The 18,078-nt window shown below is 43.9% G+C and overlaps 1 protein-coding gene across 1 annotated transcript; it reads right to left on the bottom strand.

Annotated features, from left to right (window-relative positions):
- Nucleotides 1–914: 914 nt before the first annotated feature.
- CMTM2 (CKLF like MARVEL transmembrane domain containing 2) lies at nt 915–17,931 on the bottom strand. The gene is made up of 4 exons (XM_004744308.3): nt 17,509–17,931; nt 17,208–17,366; nt 2,010–2,111; nt 915–1,554 (listed from the first exon to the last, which is right to left on the bottom strand). The coding sequence occupies exons 1-4, from the start codon at nt 17,743–17,745 to the stop codon at nt 1,315–1,317; spliced, it is 738 nt and encodes a 245-aa protein (XP_004744365.1). The 5' UTR covers nt 17,746–17,931; the 3' UTR covers nt 915–1,314.
- Between the last annotated feature and the right edge of the window lie 147 nt (nt 17,932–18,078).

Genomic DNA, 18,078 nt, shown 5'->3' with positions numbered 1-18,078 from the left:
TGTCTCCTTTTGAACAGTTAGTGTCTTTTTTGCCTTTTGGCTATGATGAACATTCTAATACACCATTCGTCCTGGCTCAACCCTGAGGAGAGGAATTTTGGGTCACATGGCAGGATAGGGTACACTTTTGAGTTTTCAGTACAAGGGACCTCCCTCGTGTTGCTCCCACTTTCCGCAGGGTTGTGCCTCTCCTGCCCAGTCTGGGTGGGTGCTGGGGTGCTGCAGAGGGAGTAGGGACTGGAGGCGTGGGGGGCCTGTGAGTGGGGCCATCCAAGCCCCTGGCTCTGCATGCTTCCTCCCACTCCCCTGGAATGCTAGGCTGTATCTTCCTTCCAGCCTCTTTCCTGGCAGAGGCGGACTGTGCCACTTCAGGGACTCCCCATGGCACACAGGCCATGCATGACTCGAGTCACAACCATGGCTCCCACGGACCTCTCAGCCTGCCTCTCATCTCATTCTTGGCTGGGCTGGGGGGGGGGTGCCTCATTATTCCTCCCGCCCCATCTCCTCTAGCTCCTCATGCATCAGTTTGGGACCTTGCTTTCCTGTCGTCTGGATGACCCTTCTCATGCCACATGGCTGGTCTGTCCAGTGAGACTGTGGCCCTGACTGAGGCCTGTGAGTGAGAACTGTGGTTCCAGGGCCCAGCTGACCCTGGCTCAGGACTTATGCCCTGGTCCTCTCTGAGGGAGACACTGCAGATCCTAGAGGGCTGCTTGGAGTCCCCTCAGTTCTTCCTGTGCCCATCCTGCCTGGCCCGTGTGCCAGCCTGACTGTGGCTCTTGAAGGCCCTGAGCCCTGAGGGGACGAGACCAGCTCTTCACCCTCCTCCTGAGTGCACCTCACAGGAGGACCAATGCTGAAGTACAAAATAAGAGGAAGGCACGCCAACAACTGATTTTTCTCATAGGAACTACCCGGATGCTTTTTTAAAAAAGGGGGGGTATAAAAATAGCCATATGAACAAAATGTTCATTTTCTTTTGTAGTCTCTTGTTTTCCTCTGGCCCTTCAGGCTGATCACTGTTGACAGCCGGTGTCACCCACACTGGTGGTCCCCCAAAGCTCATCTGCCCTGCAGGTACCCCAAGAGCCCAAGGCCTGGCCTTGACCTCTGCACTAAAACTTTTGTTGAACAAAATGTTTACATCAACTTTAAGCTTTGAAATCCATTTAAAGAGGAATTTCTTTTCCAAGCAAAGGTGATTATTAGGATGGAAAGGAAAACCATTCTGGAGAGAAGACAAGATAGACAGTGGACATATGTTTTGTGGTAAAACATGCTATCGCTTTGACAATGGGGGTCTCTTTGCCATCATTTCTTGCCTCCCTTTCCTTTATCCTTGGCCTTTTCTGGTGCCTTTTCCGGGGGCTTTTCTCCTGCCTTTTCCGGGGGCTTTTCTCCTGCCTTTTCCGGTGGCTTTTCTGTTCCCTTTGGCTTTTCCCTTGGTGGAGGGGGAATCAGCACATTCCTTTTGACTTTCTTGCCTTTGAAATGTTTTCTTTGAAGACATATATCAATTAAAGCGAAAAGTCCAGCCACACCGATGAGGATCTGGAAAACAAAAGAATGAACTTTTACTTTTCGTTCCAAAGCTGGCATAGTCTTTCCTCGTTTTAATTCATCAGCAGGTGCTGGTTAAGACATCCCTTGGTCCCCCCCAACTTCCAGATCAGAGATACTCCGATTTTGCCCCTCCCCCAATCTCAGCCTCCCTATCCCCCCTACACTGCCCCCCCCATGCATCTCTCTTCCCTTCTCTTAAAGCCCAGCCTGGATGTGGCCCATTGCCTTAGGGATCAGGGCAAGTAGGAGGAGGAAGCCCTTAGCTCCCTTGGCTTTCTGGACCACATCTTCTTCACTGGAAACACTGACCAGCTTTACTTCTAAACTTTGCCTGGGTCCCAAGATTTTTTAAAAGAAGACAAGTCCTTAAGTCAGGAGAGAACACCCATTCTCCAGAAGAGGTGATTTCTGAGCAAATGAAGTGCCCAACACGGAAGACTCACCACAGCAATAAAGTAGGGCGTCGGCATGCTCGTCCGGCTTTTCACCCCGATGACAATGGCCCCCACAAGGAAGATGCAGGCGAACAGGTCATTGAGAAGGTCCTGAAAGCGTGGGAGGTAGGAGAGGCAACCTCAACTAGAACCAAACCCCCTTCAACACCCAGCCTGGCATTGCTTCCCCTGGAGGGGATGGTTTCCAAACTTTGGCCTCATTTTAAAAAAACCTACGTGGGAATATGAGTATGCATCAGCTGGTGGACGTGCTGTGCTCCCAGGGCTGGGCCCTGTGTGTTGAGGCCCAGGGCACCTAATTGCCTTCATGGACCCCCCTCTGCTGCCATCTCCTCTGAAATCACACATTTAGTGGCTCTTTCTCCCCCCCTCCCCCAATATTGATTTAAGTAAATGCACAACTGTTCAACTTAATTGTGATACAACCCCTCATCATCTTTCTGTTCTGGGGGCCAGCTCCCCTCTCTGGATCCAGGGTGGGCTGTGTCGCTGGCAGGAGACTCCATTGGATTCTGGCCTCCCCAGCTGGGGGCTGGGAGCTGGGAGCTGCCTTCTCCACCCCTGCCCCCACACCCCCTCCCTATCTTACTTCCTAGACAGTCTCCCCTTTGCAAGGCCACACTGCCTCCTCCACCATCAGCCCTCCTTCCCTTCTGGCCTCACCCGTAAGCTTGCCCCATACTTGTCTCCCTTACCTTCCTGAAAAAGTTCAGATGTTTGTAGACTGGGCAAAAGGCTGCTTTCCCAGCAGGCACCATGCACAGCCACTCTCTGACATAGCCAAGCTTAGAGTTGGCCAAAGCATGGCCATCTCGACAGAGCTTGCCCTCCCCACCGCTCGTGGGGTGATGGTGGCCCAGAGTTTGTGCACCCTCTTAATCCTCTGGGCAGCAGCCAACACGGCAGCCCTGGACGAGGCCTGCCCTCCCTTCCCCTTGGTTCCTGTGATGCCGTTTTCTGTTCATTGTCCTTCCCTGGCTACTTGTCGAGGGCCTGTTCTTTTCTTTTTCAGGTTTTTGAATTTTAATACATTTCAAACCTCCCAGTCCCCATTCCAACCTCCAGCAACCATGAACTACTGAGATTAAACAGATGTTACTATCTTGCAATATTTACTTAGATAGCTTAAAAAAAAAAAAAGCCAGAAGTAAAACTTCTCAGAGCCACAGTGTCACCATTCTAGCCCCTCGACACCCCTTGCTCATAGGCAACTACACGCGCTGGAGCTAATGGATATGTTTCCCAGGAATGTATTCCATATTATATATTCACAAGCAGTATATGCTGTTTTGTGTGTTTCAGAAATTTAAATTTAAATAAAATATATCTTCTAGCATTGTCTTTTTTTTTTTTAAAAATATTTTATATATTTATTTATTTGGAGAGGGCAAGTGCTTGTGCAGGGTTGGCGGGGGTGGGGTGCTGGAGGAGGAGGAGAAAATTTCAAGCGGACTCCATGCTGAGCACAGAGCCTGATATGAGACTTGATCTCACAACCCTGAGATCAAGACCTGAGCTGAAATTGAGTCAATTCCTCAGTTGGCTGAGCACCCCCCAGGGCCCCAGCATTGGTTGTGTGTGTGTGTGTTTGAGATTTTATTTATTTATTTATGAGGGAGAGAAAAGGGGGCACAAGAGCAGGGGGAGGGAGAAACAGACTCCCTGTTGAGCAAGGAGCCCAACTCCGGTTGGCATTCCAGGATGCTCTCATCATGACCTGAGCCAAAGGCAGACACTTAACCGACTTCAGCCACCCAGGTGCCCCACAGCACTGGCGTTTTAAACTGAACAAAGTTTGTGAGATTTAGCAATTTTGAGAAATACATGTTGAATTCACAAATTTTAACTGATGTATTCTATGAGGAAACCAAACTAGAGACATTAGGTTGTTTTCTACCTTTAGGAAATTATTATTACAAACTCAGCTGCAGTGAACACCCTTGTCTGTGTCTTCTTTGCTTATTTCCTCCTGGTATGAACCAGTAATCAAAAATCTCCCAGTGAAGAAAAGCCTAGGACCAGATGGCTTTCCTGGTGAATTTTACCAAACATCTAAAGGGGAATTAACACGAGTCTTCAAGCTCTTCCAAAAAGTCAAAGAGGAGAGAATCACTCCCAAAAATCATTTTATGAAGCCATCATTTTCCTGATACCAAAACCAGAAAAGGACACTACTGGAAAAGAAAATTTCAGACCAATCCCTGTTGGATAGAAATGCAAAAAGTCTCAATGAAATACCAGCAAACCAAATTCAGCAGCACATTAAAAGGATCCTCTACCATGATCAAGTAGGATTTGTCCTTGGGATGTAAGGAGGTTTTAAAGTTATGCAACTCGATCCATGTGGTAGGTCATGTTAGTAGAATGAGAGAAAGAATCACATCATCATCTTAATAGACAACGAAAAAGCATTTGACAAAATTCAACAGCTATCCATGAAAGAAACTCTTTGCAAATCAGGCATAGAAGGAACATATCTCAACATAATAAATACCATACATGACAAACCCACAGCTAACCTCATATTCAATGTCGAAAGGTTGAAAGCTTTTCCTCTAAGATCAGGCACAAAACAAGGGTGCCCACTCTCACTACTCCTGTTCAGCAGTGTGTAGGAAACTGAAGTAGAACAGTCAGACAAGAAGAAGAAATAAAAGGTCTCGTCATATCCCTGATCTCATTCTTCTTTTTTCTTTTCTTTTCTTTTTTAAAAGATTTATTTATTTGACAGAGATCACAAGTAGGCAGAGAGGCAGGCAGAGAGAGAGAGAGGAGGAAGCAGGCTCCCCACAGAGCAGAGAGCCCGATGCGGGGCTCGATCCCAGGACCCTGAGATCATGACCTGAGCCGAAGGCAGAGGCTTAACCCACTGAGCCACCCAGGCGCCCCAATCTCATTTTCCTATCGGTTTTAAAAATGTTGTTTACGATGTCTTCTGTTGTAAGGTTTTAATTTTAATGCGATGTATAGTTTGTCCCTCTCTCTTGCTCACACACACATTCCCAGGAACATTTATTAAATATTCTGTTCAGTGGTTTTATAACGCTACCTCTTTCATATACCGAATTGCCATGTGTATGTAAGTCTGTCTCTGAGTTCTCTTTTTATTCCTTTGTTCATTTTCTCAGGCGACCTTAGCAAGATACCACAGATTGGGTGGCTTAGACAACAGACATTTATTTTCTCACAGTTCTGGAGGCTGGAAATCCACAATCGAGGTGTCAACATATTCAGTTTCTGGTGAGGGGCTCTTTCTGGTTTGCAGATGGCTGCCTTCTTGCTGTGTCCCCACATGGCCTTTCCATGTGTGCACAGTAGGGTGGGGGAGAGGCAAGGGGAGGGGTGAGGGAGAGGAAGAAGGAAGGAGATCTCGCTGTTGTCTTTTCTTATAGGGACACTCATCCTATTGGATCAGGGTCCCACTCTTAGGATTTCATTTCATCTTAAGTACTATTCTAGAAGCCCCATCTGCAAACTTTGTCACTCTAGATGTTAGGATTTCAGCCTGGGAATTGGGGGATACTCATTCAGTCCGCAACAATTCCATTAGTCTTTTTGTTAATCCTTGAGCTAATACCAAAGCTTTATCGTAATTCCGGTATCTTGTTGGGTGAGTCCATCCTTGTAAGAATTTTAGAATTACCTTGTAAAGTTCCAGGAACAACCTCTGTCAGGTTAGAATTTCATTTACTTTATAGAATTAAAAGGGTATCATCTTTATGATAGTGGTTCTTCAGATCTGTGAATGTGGTATATTTTTCCATTCTATGTAGAGTTTTCTTTTCTATCAATAAGTTATGATCTCTGTGTAGAGTCTTACATATAAACTTTGAACAGGTTTATTATAAGATTCTTCTAGTTTCTGTTGCTGTTTTAAATGGTTACTGTGAAAAGTCAGATTTTCTCCTTGTTCATTGCTCATATTCAGAAACGATACTGTATTTGTCTCTGGTTGCCCTGCGGCACTCAAGCAGTTCTAAAAATTTCACTGTAGATACTCTTAGATTTTCTATGTAGAGAATCATATTATCTGTGAATGATGCTAGTTTTTTTACCCCTTCTCTATTCATACACTTTTTGTTTTTCTTGTTAAGATTTTTAGCACAGTAATGTACAGGATGGGGGACTGTAGGCATGGCTAAGGAAATGCTTCTAAAGTTTGACCATGAAATGCACTGGTTATTGTCTGGTTGGGTGGGTATTTATTATTACTGCCCATGGGGCGCCTGGGTGGCTCAGTGGGTTAAGCCGCTGCCTTTGGCTCAGGTCATGATCTCAGGGTCCTGGGATCGAGTCCCGCATCGGGCTTTGCTCAGCAGGGAGCCTCCTTCCTCCTCTCTCTCTCTCTCTGCCTGCCTCTCTGCCTACTTGTGATCTCTCTCTGTCAAATGAAAATCTTTAAAAAAAATAAAATAAAATCTTAAAGTCCGTGGCGAAAAGATATACTATTTAATAAATGAATAAATTGAGTGATAGGGTAGAACAACCGGATAATCCTCAGGATATAAAGCTAGAAGGGCACCTCGGTGGCTCAGTTGGTTAATCTGACTTGATTTCAGCTCAGGTCATGATCTTGGGCTTGTGAGATTGAGCCCCACATCAGGCTCTGCACTGAGTATGGAGCCTGCTTATCATTCTCTCTCTCTCTCCCTTTGCCCCCCCCCCCCACACCCTACCCCCTGCTCATGTGCACACCCTGTCTCTCTTAAAGGAAAAAAAAGATAAAACTGAAGTCATTATTCACACTATATACCAAAATGACTCCAAATTAGTTTTTAAAAAAGATTTTATTTGAGAGAGAGAGAATGAGACAGAGAGAATGAGCGGGGGGGGGGGGGAGGTCAGAAGCAGACTCCCTGATGAGTAGGGATTCTGATGTGGGGCTGGATCCCAGCACCCCAAGATCATGACCTGAGTTGAAGGCAGTTGCTTAACCAACTGAGCCACCCAGGCTCCCAAAATAACTCCAAATTCACCAAAATATTTAAGTGTAAAAAGTGAAACAAGTGCCAAATAAAAACATGGTTGAATTTTTTATAACTTAACTTGTTTTTCTATTTCTTTTTGAGTCAATTTTATGTTATATTTTTTCTAGGAAATTAACAATTATCTAACTTTCCAATTTATTGGCATAAAAGTCCACATTTTCCCTGTAATCTTTAAAAATTTCTTTTTGATCCTTTTTTTTTTTAAAAAGATTTTATTTATTTATTTGACAGAGAGAGATCACAAGTAGGTGGAGAGGCAGGCAGAGAGAGAGGAAGGGAAGCAGGCTCCCCGCTGAGCAGAGAGTCTGATGTGGAGCTGGATCCCAGGACCCTGGGATCATGACCTGAGCTGAAGGCAGAGGCTTTAATCCACTGAGCCACCCAGGCACCCTGATCTTTTTGATTTAAAGATTATATTTATTTGAGAGGGAGAGAGCTTGAGCACAAGCAATTGGGGGGGCAGAGGGAGAAGGAGAAGCAAACTCGACTCCCCCTGGAGCAGGGATCCTGTTGTACCCATTTCTGGGAACCTGGGATCATGACCTGAGCTGAAGGCAGATGCTTAATGACTGAGCCACCCAGGCACCCCAATTTTATGACTTTTTCAAAGAACTAGATATTTTGTTTTGTTGGTCTGTACTGTGGATCTTTGTATCCTATTTCATTAATTTTAGCTCTTATCTTTGGCATTGCCTTCTTCTTAATTCCAGTGTTTTATTTCGTTTTGGTACCTTCTTACAACTATTTTCAGTCTTCTTTTCTACTTATATAGATTTGAATTTGAATAGTTTAGGGACATTCTACGGATAGTATCTGTGAATAGTACATAAATACTCAATCTTCATATGTTTGGGGAACACACTAGATTTCCTGGCAGTCAGGGATTGAGTTAAATTTTACAGACTGATTTCTAATTATATTACACTGAAATTAGAGAATATGGTCTGTATGATATCAATTACTGGCTATTTACCTACATTTACGCTGTGCTCTTATTGAGGATAAATTTTAAAGATTTTATTTATTTGAGAGAGAGAGGGCACACAGGAAGAGGGAGAAGCAGACTCCCCGCTGAGCAGAGAGCCCAATGCATGGGTCGATCCCAGGAACCCGAGATCATGACCTAAGCTGAAGGCAGATACCCAACAACTTAGCCACCCAGATGCCCTGAGGGTAATTTAAAAAAAAAGATTTATTTACTTATTTGAGAGAGAGAGAGAGGGAAAGAGAGCATGAGGGGCCGGGGAGAGGGGGAATATCTGTTACAGATTCCCCACTGAGTACGGAGCCAACATGAGGCTTGATCGTAGGAGCCTGCGATCACAACCTGAGCAAAAATCAAGAGTTGGACCAACTGAGGCACCTAGGAATCTTGAGGTTAATTTTTTTTTTAAGATCTTATGTATTTATTTGACAGAGAGAAATCACAAGTAGATGGAGAGGCAGGCAGAGAGAGAGAGAGGGAAGCAGGCTCTCTGCTCAGCAGGGAGCCTGACGCAGGACTCGATCCCAGGACCCTGAGATCAGGGCCTGAGCCAAAGGCAGCGGCTTAACTCACTGAGCCACCCAGGCGCCCCTGAGGATAATTTTTATGATTCTTCCAAGTGTACTTAAAAAGAATTTAGAGCCTCTGCTGTCGGGTATAGTGTTCCACATGTTCTATATATGCCATGGATCAAGCTATCAGTTGCTGACAGAGGCATGTTAAAATCTACCACTATAGTTGCTGTTTGCCAATTCTTCCTTATAAATAACTTCATTTATATACATATATTTTATATTTGGGGGCTATCTTGTTAGGTGCATACAAGTTCAGAATTACTACAAATGGTAATCTTTATAAATTTTAAAAAAGTATAAAATTGGCTTAATCTGGTATTAAAACTATGCCAGCTTTCATTTAGTTAGTATTTTCCTTTTATTATTTTTTCCATCTCTTATAGCTAGATTAAAAAAAATCAATTCTTAGAGTCCTCTTTTTTTTTTTTTTTTAAGATTTTATTTATTTGACAGAGAGTGATCACAAGTAGGCAGAGAGGCAGGCAGAGAGAGAGGAGGAAGCAGGCTCCCTGCTGAGCAGAGAGCCCGACACGGGACTTGATCCCAGGACCCTGAGATCATGACCCGAGCCGAAGGCAGCGGCTTAACCCACTGAGCCACCCAGGCGCCCCCTTAGAGTCCTCTTTTAAGTGAAGAATATTGTCCACTTATATTTGCTACCATTTCTGATATATTTGGTATATACCACCATATAAATGGTATTTCTACCATTTTACTTTTTCTATTTAACATACACCACATTCTTTTTCTCCTTTTCCCTTTCTCCTTTGACTTAACTCTATTCTCTTTTCACTCTTTCTCCTCATTAGGTTTGATGTTATATGCCTGGGAATTCTATTCTTTTTTAAAAAAATTTTATTAATATATTCTTTAGCAGAATACAGAATTACGTTTTAATATGTTAGTGTTAACATCATTACCAAATGTCCTTCTAAATCAACAACTTTTCATTCCTGTCATACACCACTGCTGTGGTCCTAACCTGTTACTGGGTTGCTGCTGCTTCATTTCTACCTTTAGTGTTCTCTCCCCACCTCCTGAAGCTGTTAATAACTTTTTTTTTTAACCCCAATTCTGTCTTAATGTTTATTTAGTTCAATCCACAAGCTCACTAGGCTCTTTGCTTAGTGTTCCTTTTTCACATTACATCTCTTTTTGGTTTAATTTCCTTCTTCCTGAGGCACATCTTTCAGTAGTTCTTTCAGTGAAGGTCAGGGACAAGAAATTGTTTCATTTGTTGTTTAAAAATATCGTTATTTTACTCTTGCCACCTCATCCCTTTAAAGAAATTATTCCAGTGTTTTCTGTCCAGTGTCACTGCTGTTGAAATATATGAAGTTAAGTCTAATATTTTGAGGGTTTTGGGGGGTTTTCTTCTTTTGTTTTAAGGTAATTTGTCTTTTCTTTTGGTTTGGTTTGAAGTTTCCCTTTGTTTCTGGTGATCAGCAGTGCCTCTATGACATGCCTAGGTGTGGTTTTGCATTTATTTTTCTTGGTACACCTTTGAGAATTCATGTCTTTCATTAAATCTGATATTAGTATGGCCACCTCAGCACTTTTTTGGTCACTTTTTACATGAAATATCTTTTCCTGTTTTCACTTTCAACTTATTTGTATCTTTGGACTAAAGTGAGTCTCTTATGTTCATATTATATCAGTTTAAAATGGATCACTCAAAAAATCCAATCTGATAATCTCTGCCTTAGAGAGTTTAATCCATGTTCACTTAAAGTAATTACTGATAAGGACTTATTTCTGTCATTTTGATGTTTGTTTAAATATTTTATTTATTTATTTGACAGAGAGAGAAAGAGAGAGAGAGAGAGAATGAGATCACAAGTAGGCAGAGAGGCAGGCAGAGAGAGAGAAGGAAGCAGGCTCCCCACCAAGCAGAGAGCCTGATGCAGAGCTCAATCCCAGGACCCTGAGATTGTGACCTGAGCTGAAGGCAGAGTCTTAACCCACTGAGCCAACCAGGTGCCCCTTGATGTTTGTTTTTTATATATAATATCTTTTTGTTCCTCAATTCCTCCATTATTACCTTCTTTTGTGCTTAATTTTTTATAATGTACCAATTTCATTCTTGAAATTTCATTTCATTTTCTACACATTATTTAGTTAATTTCCTAGTGGTTATCTTGGGGTTACAGTTAATATCTTACATTTACATAGTGTAGCTTGAATTGATACCAACTTAGCCTCAATAGTATATAAAAACTTACTGTTGTCATTACAAATTATATCTTTACATATAGTCTTATTAATATAGATTTATAGTTATTTTTGTATGCATTCATCTTTTAAAGCCTATCAGAAAAAGAAGCTACAAACCAAACATACAATAATACTAGCTTTTATATTTACCTATGTAGTTATCTTTACTGGTGTTCTTCATTCTTTTATGTGTTCAAATTACTGTCTTGTGTCCTCTCATTTGAGATTGAAGGACTCTCTTAAGCATTTTTTTTTTAAGATTTTATTTGTTTATTTGACAGACACAGATCACAGTAGACAGAGAGGCAGGCAGAGAGAGAGAGAGGAGGAATCAGGCTCCCTGCTGAGCAGAAAGCCCGATGCGGGACTTGATCCCAGGACCCTGAGATCATGACCCGAGCCGAAGGCAGCGGCTTAACCCACTGAGCCACCCAGGCACCCCTCTCTTAAGCATTTCTTTTCTTTTTTTTTTTTAATTTTATTTATTTATTTGACAGGCAGAAATCACAAGTAGGCAGAGAGGCAGGCAGAGAGAGAGAGAGGAAGAAGCAGGCTCCCTGCTAAGCAGAGAGCCCAATGCGGGGCTCGATCCCAGGACCCTGGGATCATGACCTAAGCTGAAGGCAGAGGCTTTAACCCACTGAGCCACCCAGGCGCCCCTCTTAAGCATTTCTTATAGGGCAGATCTACTAGCAACAAACTCCCTCAACTTTTGTTTTATCTAGGAGTATCTTAATTTCTCCTTCATTTCTGAATGATAATTTTTTTAAAAGATTTTATTTATTTATTTGACAGGCAGAGATCACAAGTAGGCAGAGAGGCAGGCAGAGAGAGAGGAGAAAGCAGGCTCCCCGCTGAGCAGGAAGCCTGATGTGGGGCTCGATCCCAGGACACCGGGGTCATGACCTGAGCCAAAGGCAGAGGCCTTAACCCACTGAGCCACCCAGGCGCCCCCTGATCCTGATATCATGGCCTGAGCCGAAAGCAAGAGTTGGGTGTTCAACTGACCGAGCCACCAGGTACCTCTTAAGTGGTAATTTTTTAAAAAAGATTTTTTATTTACTCATTTGAGAGGGACAAAGAGTGCAAGTGAGAGCACAAGCAGGGGAGAGTGTTCGAAGGATAGGGAGAAGCAGCAGACTCCCCACTGAGCAGGGAGCCTGATGTGGGGCTTGATCCTAGGACCCTGTGATTATGACCTGAGCCGAAGGCAGATGCTTCGCTGACTGAGCCCCCAAGGTGTCCCTTGAATGGTAATTTTTGAAGGATAATTTCAATTTTGAAGGGTATTGGAGTTGCCCTAACATAGTACCACCAACTAGGCAGCTTAGAACAACATAAATTAAAACAAAACAAACAAACAAAAGCTAAAAAAGGCACAACATAAATTTATTGTCTCATGGATCTGGAGGCTGAAGTCTGAAATCAAGGTGTTGGCAGGGTCATGCTCCCTCTGAAATGCTAGGAAATGATGTGTTCTGGCCTCTCTTCTAGCTTCTGGTAACTTTAAATATTCCTTGGTTTGTTTCACCTTCCTGTCTTCTTCCTGTGTCTTCTCACATCACCTTCCCTCTGAGCACATCTGTCTCTGTGTTCAGATCTCTCCTTTTTATAAAGATACTAGTCATACTAGGTTAGAACCCACTCTAATGACCTTGTCTTAACTAGATCTGCAGAGGCCCTTATCTCCAAATAAGGTTATTTTCACAGTACTGGGTGTTGGGACTTCAACATATTTTGGGGGGACACAATTCAACTCATAACAGATAGCAGATGTGAAAGATAGGATTCTTGGTTGGCAGGGTTTTGTTTGTATTGTTCCATTTCTTTCCTAAGTCCATCATTCCACTGCCTTGGGCTTCATAGTTTCTGATGAAAAATTGGCTGTTAATCGTATTAAAGATGCCCCTGTAGGAAATTAGTTGCTTCTGTCTGGTGACTTTCAAGACTTTGTCTTTTGACAGTTTGATTATAATGTGTCTCAGTATGGATCGCTTTGAGCTTATCCTACTTGGTCCTTTCTGGAGGTATAGATTTGTATCTTTTATCAAATTTGGAAAGTTTTTGACCATTTCATTGAATATTCCTTCTTCTCCATTATCTCTCTCTTCTGTTGGGATTCAGCATATGTTAGTATACTTGATAGTGTCCCATAGGTCTCTTTAATTTTCTTCATTCTTTTTCTTTCTGTTCCTCAGTCTGGATAATCTCAATTGACTTATCTTCAAGTTTACGGATTTATTCTTCTGTGTGCTCAAGTTCACATTAAACTGATCTATTCAGGTTTTTCATTTCAATTATATTACTTTTGGCTCTAGAATTTCTTTTTGGCTCCTTTTATAATTTCTCATTACTGATATTTTCTGCTTCTGCATGAATTGTTCTCCTGGTTTTAGTTCTTTAAGCATTTTTAAGATAACAGATTTAAACTCTTTGTCCAATAATTCTAATATCTGGCCTTTCTCAGAGACAGTCTCTTATTAATTTTTCCCCCATGAATGGGCCATACTTTCTTATTTCTTTGCATGCTCTATAATGATGAGTGTTTTAAATATTATAATGTAGTTACTCTGTAAACCGTTTTCTACCCCCCTCCCCAGGATTTGTTGTTGTTGATTGTTGTGAGGTGTAGACATTTGTATGTTTAATGACTTTCTTCTAAATTTTTTAAAAGATTTTATTTTTTATTTATTTGACAGAGATCACAAGTAGGCAGAGAGGCAGGCAGAGAGAGAGAGGAGGAAGCAGGCTCCCCATGGAGCAGAGAGCCCAATGCGTGGCTTAATCCCAGGACCCTGGGATCATGACCTGAACCAAAGGCAGAGGCTTTAACCCACTGAGCCACCCAGGCGTCCCTAAATTATTGTTGTTGTTGTTTTTTAAAGAATGTTTTCTTCCAGTGCTGCCACTGAAGTCCCTGTTTCACTCACTTAATTGTCAGGTAGTGATTTGAAAGAGATTTCCTTAAATATCTGAAACAAACACAAATACTCTACCAGTCTTTGCAAGCTGGCTTTGTGTTGAGGCACTCCTTCAGCACCTGTCCAGGCTGTTTAGAATTCTGTTTTCACTTGCTGCTTGTGCATAGCCTAAAGGTAGGCAAGGGGCAAAAGCTTAGGGTCTTTTATGACTGTGTGTCCAGCCCTTGCCATGTGTGTGGCCTTCTGGAGTCTCTGAGGTATGTGGTAGCTTTTCACAGGTCTTATTCCCCCACTGAATCTCCTTCCCTAGCTTCTTCCTTCCCAAACTTCTGGTCTATTGCTTGCCTCATCTGGTTTCCCATGCCTCAGGTGGTTATAGTTAGTAGATATGCCTTTAAATGCTTTTTTGAAAAATGCTATCCAGGAGGCTGCTTCAGCCCTGAAAAAGCTCTGTGGCAGGTGAAATAAAGTCAAGTTCCTGGGCCTATTCCTCAAGGAGCCACCAGACAACTAAAAACACACAACCATAATTTTTTGAGAACAAGGTCTCAAAGAATGTGACCAGGAATGTGGGCTGTTGTCTTCATGGCTCTGGACAAGCTAGGATGTGAAAATTGGGGGACAGTTAAATTAAAATGCCACAAGACTCTTAGCAAATTCAACAGCTTCTTTCTTTATTAAGCATTCCCCTGGTTGTTGTTGTTTTTAAAGATTTTTATTTTATTTATTTGAGAGAGAGAGAGCACAAGCTGGGGGAGAGGCAGAGGGAGAGGGAGAGGCACACTCCCTGCTGAGCAGGGAGCCCCAGGTAGGGCTCAGTCCCAGGACCCTGGGATCATGGCCCGAGCCAAAGACAGACACTTACTCAACTGAGCCACCCAGATGCCTTGTGTTGTAAGTTTCTTTTAAAGGTTTATTTATTTATTTAAGAGAGAGAAAGAATGGGGTGGAGGGGTTGTTGGGGAGGGAGAGATAAACTCAAGCAAACTCCATGCCCAGGATGGAGCCTGACGTGGGGCTTGATCTCAAACCCTGAGATCATGACCTGAGCTGAAACTAAGAGTTGGATACTTATTCGACTGAGCCACCCAGGTACCCCATAAGTTTTTTTAAGTTAGATTCCAGAGTTCTGAAAAAGTTGATTCTGGCAGTTTTTGACAGCATTGCTTTAGTGGAGAGACAGAGTTTTGGTGTTTCCAACTCTGCCAATGGCTAAAATGACTAATGACTAAAAAGAGTCATTAAATGGGGCACCTGGGTGGCTCAGTGGGTTAAAACCTCTGCTTTCAGCTCGGGTCATGATCCCAGGGTCCTGGGATCGAGTCCCACATTGGGCTTTCTGCTCAGCAGGGAGCCTGCTTCCCCTTTTCTCTCTGCCTGCCTCTCTGCTTCCTTGTGATCTCTCTCTGTCAAATAAATAAATAAAATCTTTTAAAAAAATAGTCATAAATCTGGAGAGTTCACAGTCATTTTCATGTTGAGTATTTCTCCTCCTCCATTCTTTTGAGTCTCTTCTTCTGGGATTCCTATTAGACTTATGATGGACTTTCTCATTCCATTTTCTCTATCTCAACTTCTCTCATATTTTTTCTCTTTATCTCTCAGTGCCATATTCTGGGTAATTTCCCTGTATCATTTGGTTTGCTAATTCTCCAGTTTTGTTTGATATGTTTTATAACCCATTTATTGACATTTTCATTTCAATAACTATATGTTTTAATTCTAGATATTATATTTTATACTTTAAAAAAAGTATATTCTGTCCTTGGAATGTCTTATTCTGCTCTTTGGGCTCTGTTTATGTCTTTAATTCTTTTAAGTATATTTCTTACTATTTCCAGACAGCTCTTCTATTAATCTCGTATTCTCAGAGTTCTAATCCTCTATTTTGTTGTTTTTGCTGATTCTCAATTCTTGGACATAGTAATGTTAAAACTCAGGTGTTTTGTAGTTTTGGATTGTGAGTTTGTTTTTGAAAAGCCTTTCCCCCCAATCCCCACCGGTCCTGTGGGAACCTTTTTATGTTCTGATTGTGACTTTGCATTTGTTTCTGTCAGGAGCCCCAGGGACATCACCAGAACCAGGAAGAAGGAATTAGAGGAGAAAAAGCCTTGGTCTCAAGCAAAATGGGGAGTTAGAACTGAGACCCCTGAGTCATCGCCACCCCTGTTTTTCCTTTCTGGCACTCATGTGTTTCCATTTTTTTCCTACTGGCTCAGCCATTCAGCTACAGCAGTTGTGTTTACATTTTTTGTAGTGGTTTTAGGTAGGTGCAGGAGAAAGATTTTCAGGGGTTATTGATTTTTCATTTTGCTGGAACTATCTTCTCAAGTGCTTTGGCTGGGAACTTGCCCTCTGGCTGTCCCTTGACTTTGTCCGCTGCTTATCCCTCTCCCAAGAGTCTTATTTGGTCCTCCTCTCCTTTCTCCTTATATTGGGGGTCCTCACCTACACTGCTGAGACCAATGAATCCCTGGGCCCGAGGCACTTTTGATCAGGAAGCAGAACCAAGTGCAGTTTGGGGCTCAGAATCTACTGACAAAGCTGGGTTTCGATCCTTTTTCTGCCACTTACTAGCTGAGTTACCTGGGGGTGGGTCTTTGGTCATTCTGAGACTGGTTCATTTGTAAGGCAAGTAAAACCCTGAGTTTAGTGGGCTGGAGGCATGCTATGAATGTGCAGTGAGATGGGAGTTCAGTGGGTGTGCTCTGTGGTGACACATGTGATTGCCAGGGTTTCAAGTCCCTAAGTTCTCAGGCACAGCATCAAGCACTTTGCATTTATTTCTCAGGCATAATCCCATGAGAGGTTATTTCTGCCCTCATGTTGTAGAGGAAGGAAACAGAGGCCACAAGTGGTTGGGTAACTTACCCAGCTCCTGTTCCAATGGATGACTGCTTTGGGCTTAAGTCATTTTTTTTTTTTTTTTTTTTTTTGAGAGAGAGAGAGAGAACATGTGAATGGAGGAGGGACAGAGGGACAAGGAGAGAGAGAATCTTAAGCAAGCTCCATGCCCAGTGCTGAGCACTACAGGGGCTTGATCTCACAACACTGAAGTCATGACCTCACCCAAAATGAGTCAGATGCTTAACCGACTGAGCCACCTAGATGCTCCTATGCTTAACATCCTTTACAGGGATAGTCCCTGGAGTTCTAAGATTGCTTTAGAAGGGATTTCTTTAAAATTCTCATTTTATCTTACTGATTTATTGGAAGACTGGTTTTCTTCTTTGAATTCTGGGGATGGGGTACCTTCTGGAGTGATCTCCCCACTCAAGTGTGAGCTGGCATGGAGGCCCACCCCCACGACCCCGAAGCTGGGCTCTTTGACTCTCCTACCCAACTTCAGCTGCCCCTACCCTGGCCCCATGGCAGGTGCTGAGCCCGTGCCCTGGACACAGACGGGGCAGGTGGCACATGTCTCTCTGGTCAGTTACTTTCAAGGACCAAGACCCACGCGAATGCTCCCCAGCCTCAGGCTCTCCCCATCTCCTTTCACTTACAGAAATGGGCCACAGGATGAAGGGCATGTATCTGTTGATGGCAAAGGTGTAGATAATGAAGAAGAAGCAGAAGACGGACACCTCCATGGTGATGATGAGTGTCAGGAGAGGGTGCACGGTGGAGCCGGTGAACATAACCATTGCAGCTATGAGGCAGCCCTGCTGGGAGACACGCACCTGAGCTCCGGCAGAGGGTTCTCACCGGCTCTACAGCCCTTCCGGAGCCCCTCTGCAGCCTGCTCCTTCTCTCTCTTCCCATCATCGCCTCCCTCCCCACCCCAGGGGTACCAGACCAACTTACCAAGCTCAGGAGCTTGACCTCAGCGTGCCCCATAACCCAGAACTCTTTATTGCTGTCCTTGAATTCCCACTTGTAGCGGCGACAGCCCTTCCTCGTGCCCACCTCATCCTGGGGCTGCACCGACTTTTCCTTTTTCTTGGGCTTCTGATCTTTGTCTTCGGGTTTGGGGTTCCCTGGAGGGGGCGCGTCTTCGGGCACAGGGGCTGCTGCTTTGCCCTTTTTGCCTTTGTCAGCCATCTTTGCGTGGGAGTTCTTAACTTCTCACCGCCTGCCGGATCCCTCCTGCTGTGCCCCGACAGGCCTGGCCTCTGAGCGAGCCTGGTGCCCACCGACCTGCTCAGAGGTCCCGCTCAGCCAACGGCCAGGACTGGCGAACGCCAACGCCTGGTGCTCCCCCACGCGCCGCGTCTCCCTGCGCCGCATCACCTGGCTCCGCGGTGCCACCGCTGCCCAGTCGCACCGCGAGGACCCCAGTGGGTGCCGGTCGACTGCCTCCAGGGTCACCCACCTCCATGAGGGAGCCCCCGCCCCTTCTCCCCCCACCCCCAGCCGCAGGCGGGTTGCGTGGGT

Source organism: Mustela putorius, unplaced genomic scaffold (assembly GCF_011764305.1).
Source record: "Mustela putorius furo isolate JIRA1106 unplaced genomic scaffold, ASM1176430v1.1 tig00000174_pilon_pilon_pilon, whole genome shotgun sequence".
NCBI lineage: Eukaryota > Metazoa > Chordata > Mammalia > Carnivora > Mustelidae > Mustela > Mustela putorius.
Note: the sequence above shows the minus strand (reverse complement) of the source record. Positions and strands in the feature narration are given on the sequence as shown.

Coding starts and splice junctions, on each gene's coding strand:
- CMTM2 (XM_004744308.3), bottom strand. CDS start 17,745: ATGGCTGACAAAGGCAAAAAGGGCAAAGCAGCAGCCCCTGTGCCCGAA. Junction 2,112..17,207: donor TCATCCTGTGGCCCATTTCT/GTAAGTGAAAGG, acceptor CCACGCTTTCAG/GACCTTCTCAATGACCTGTT. Junction 1,555..2,009: donor CGCCCTACTTTATTGCTGTG/GTGAGTCTTCCG, acceptor TTTGTTTTCCAG/ATCCTCATCGGTGTGGCTGG.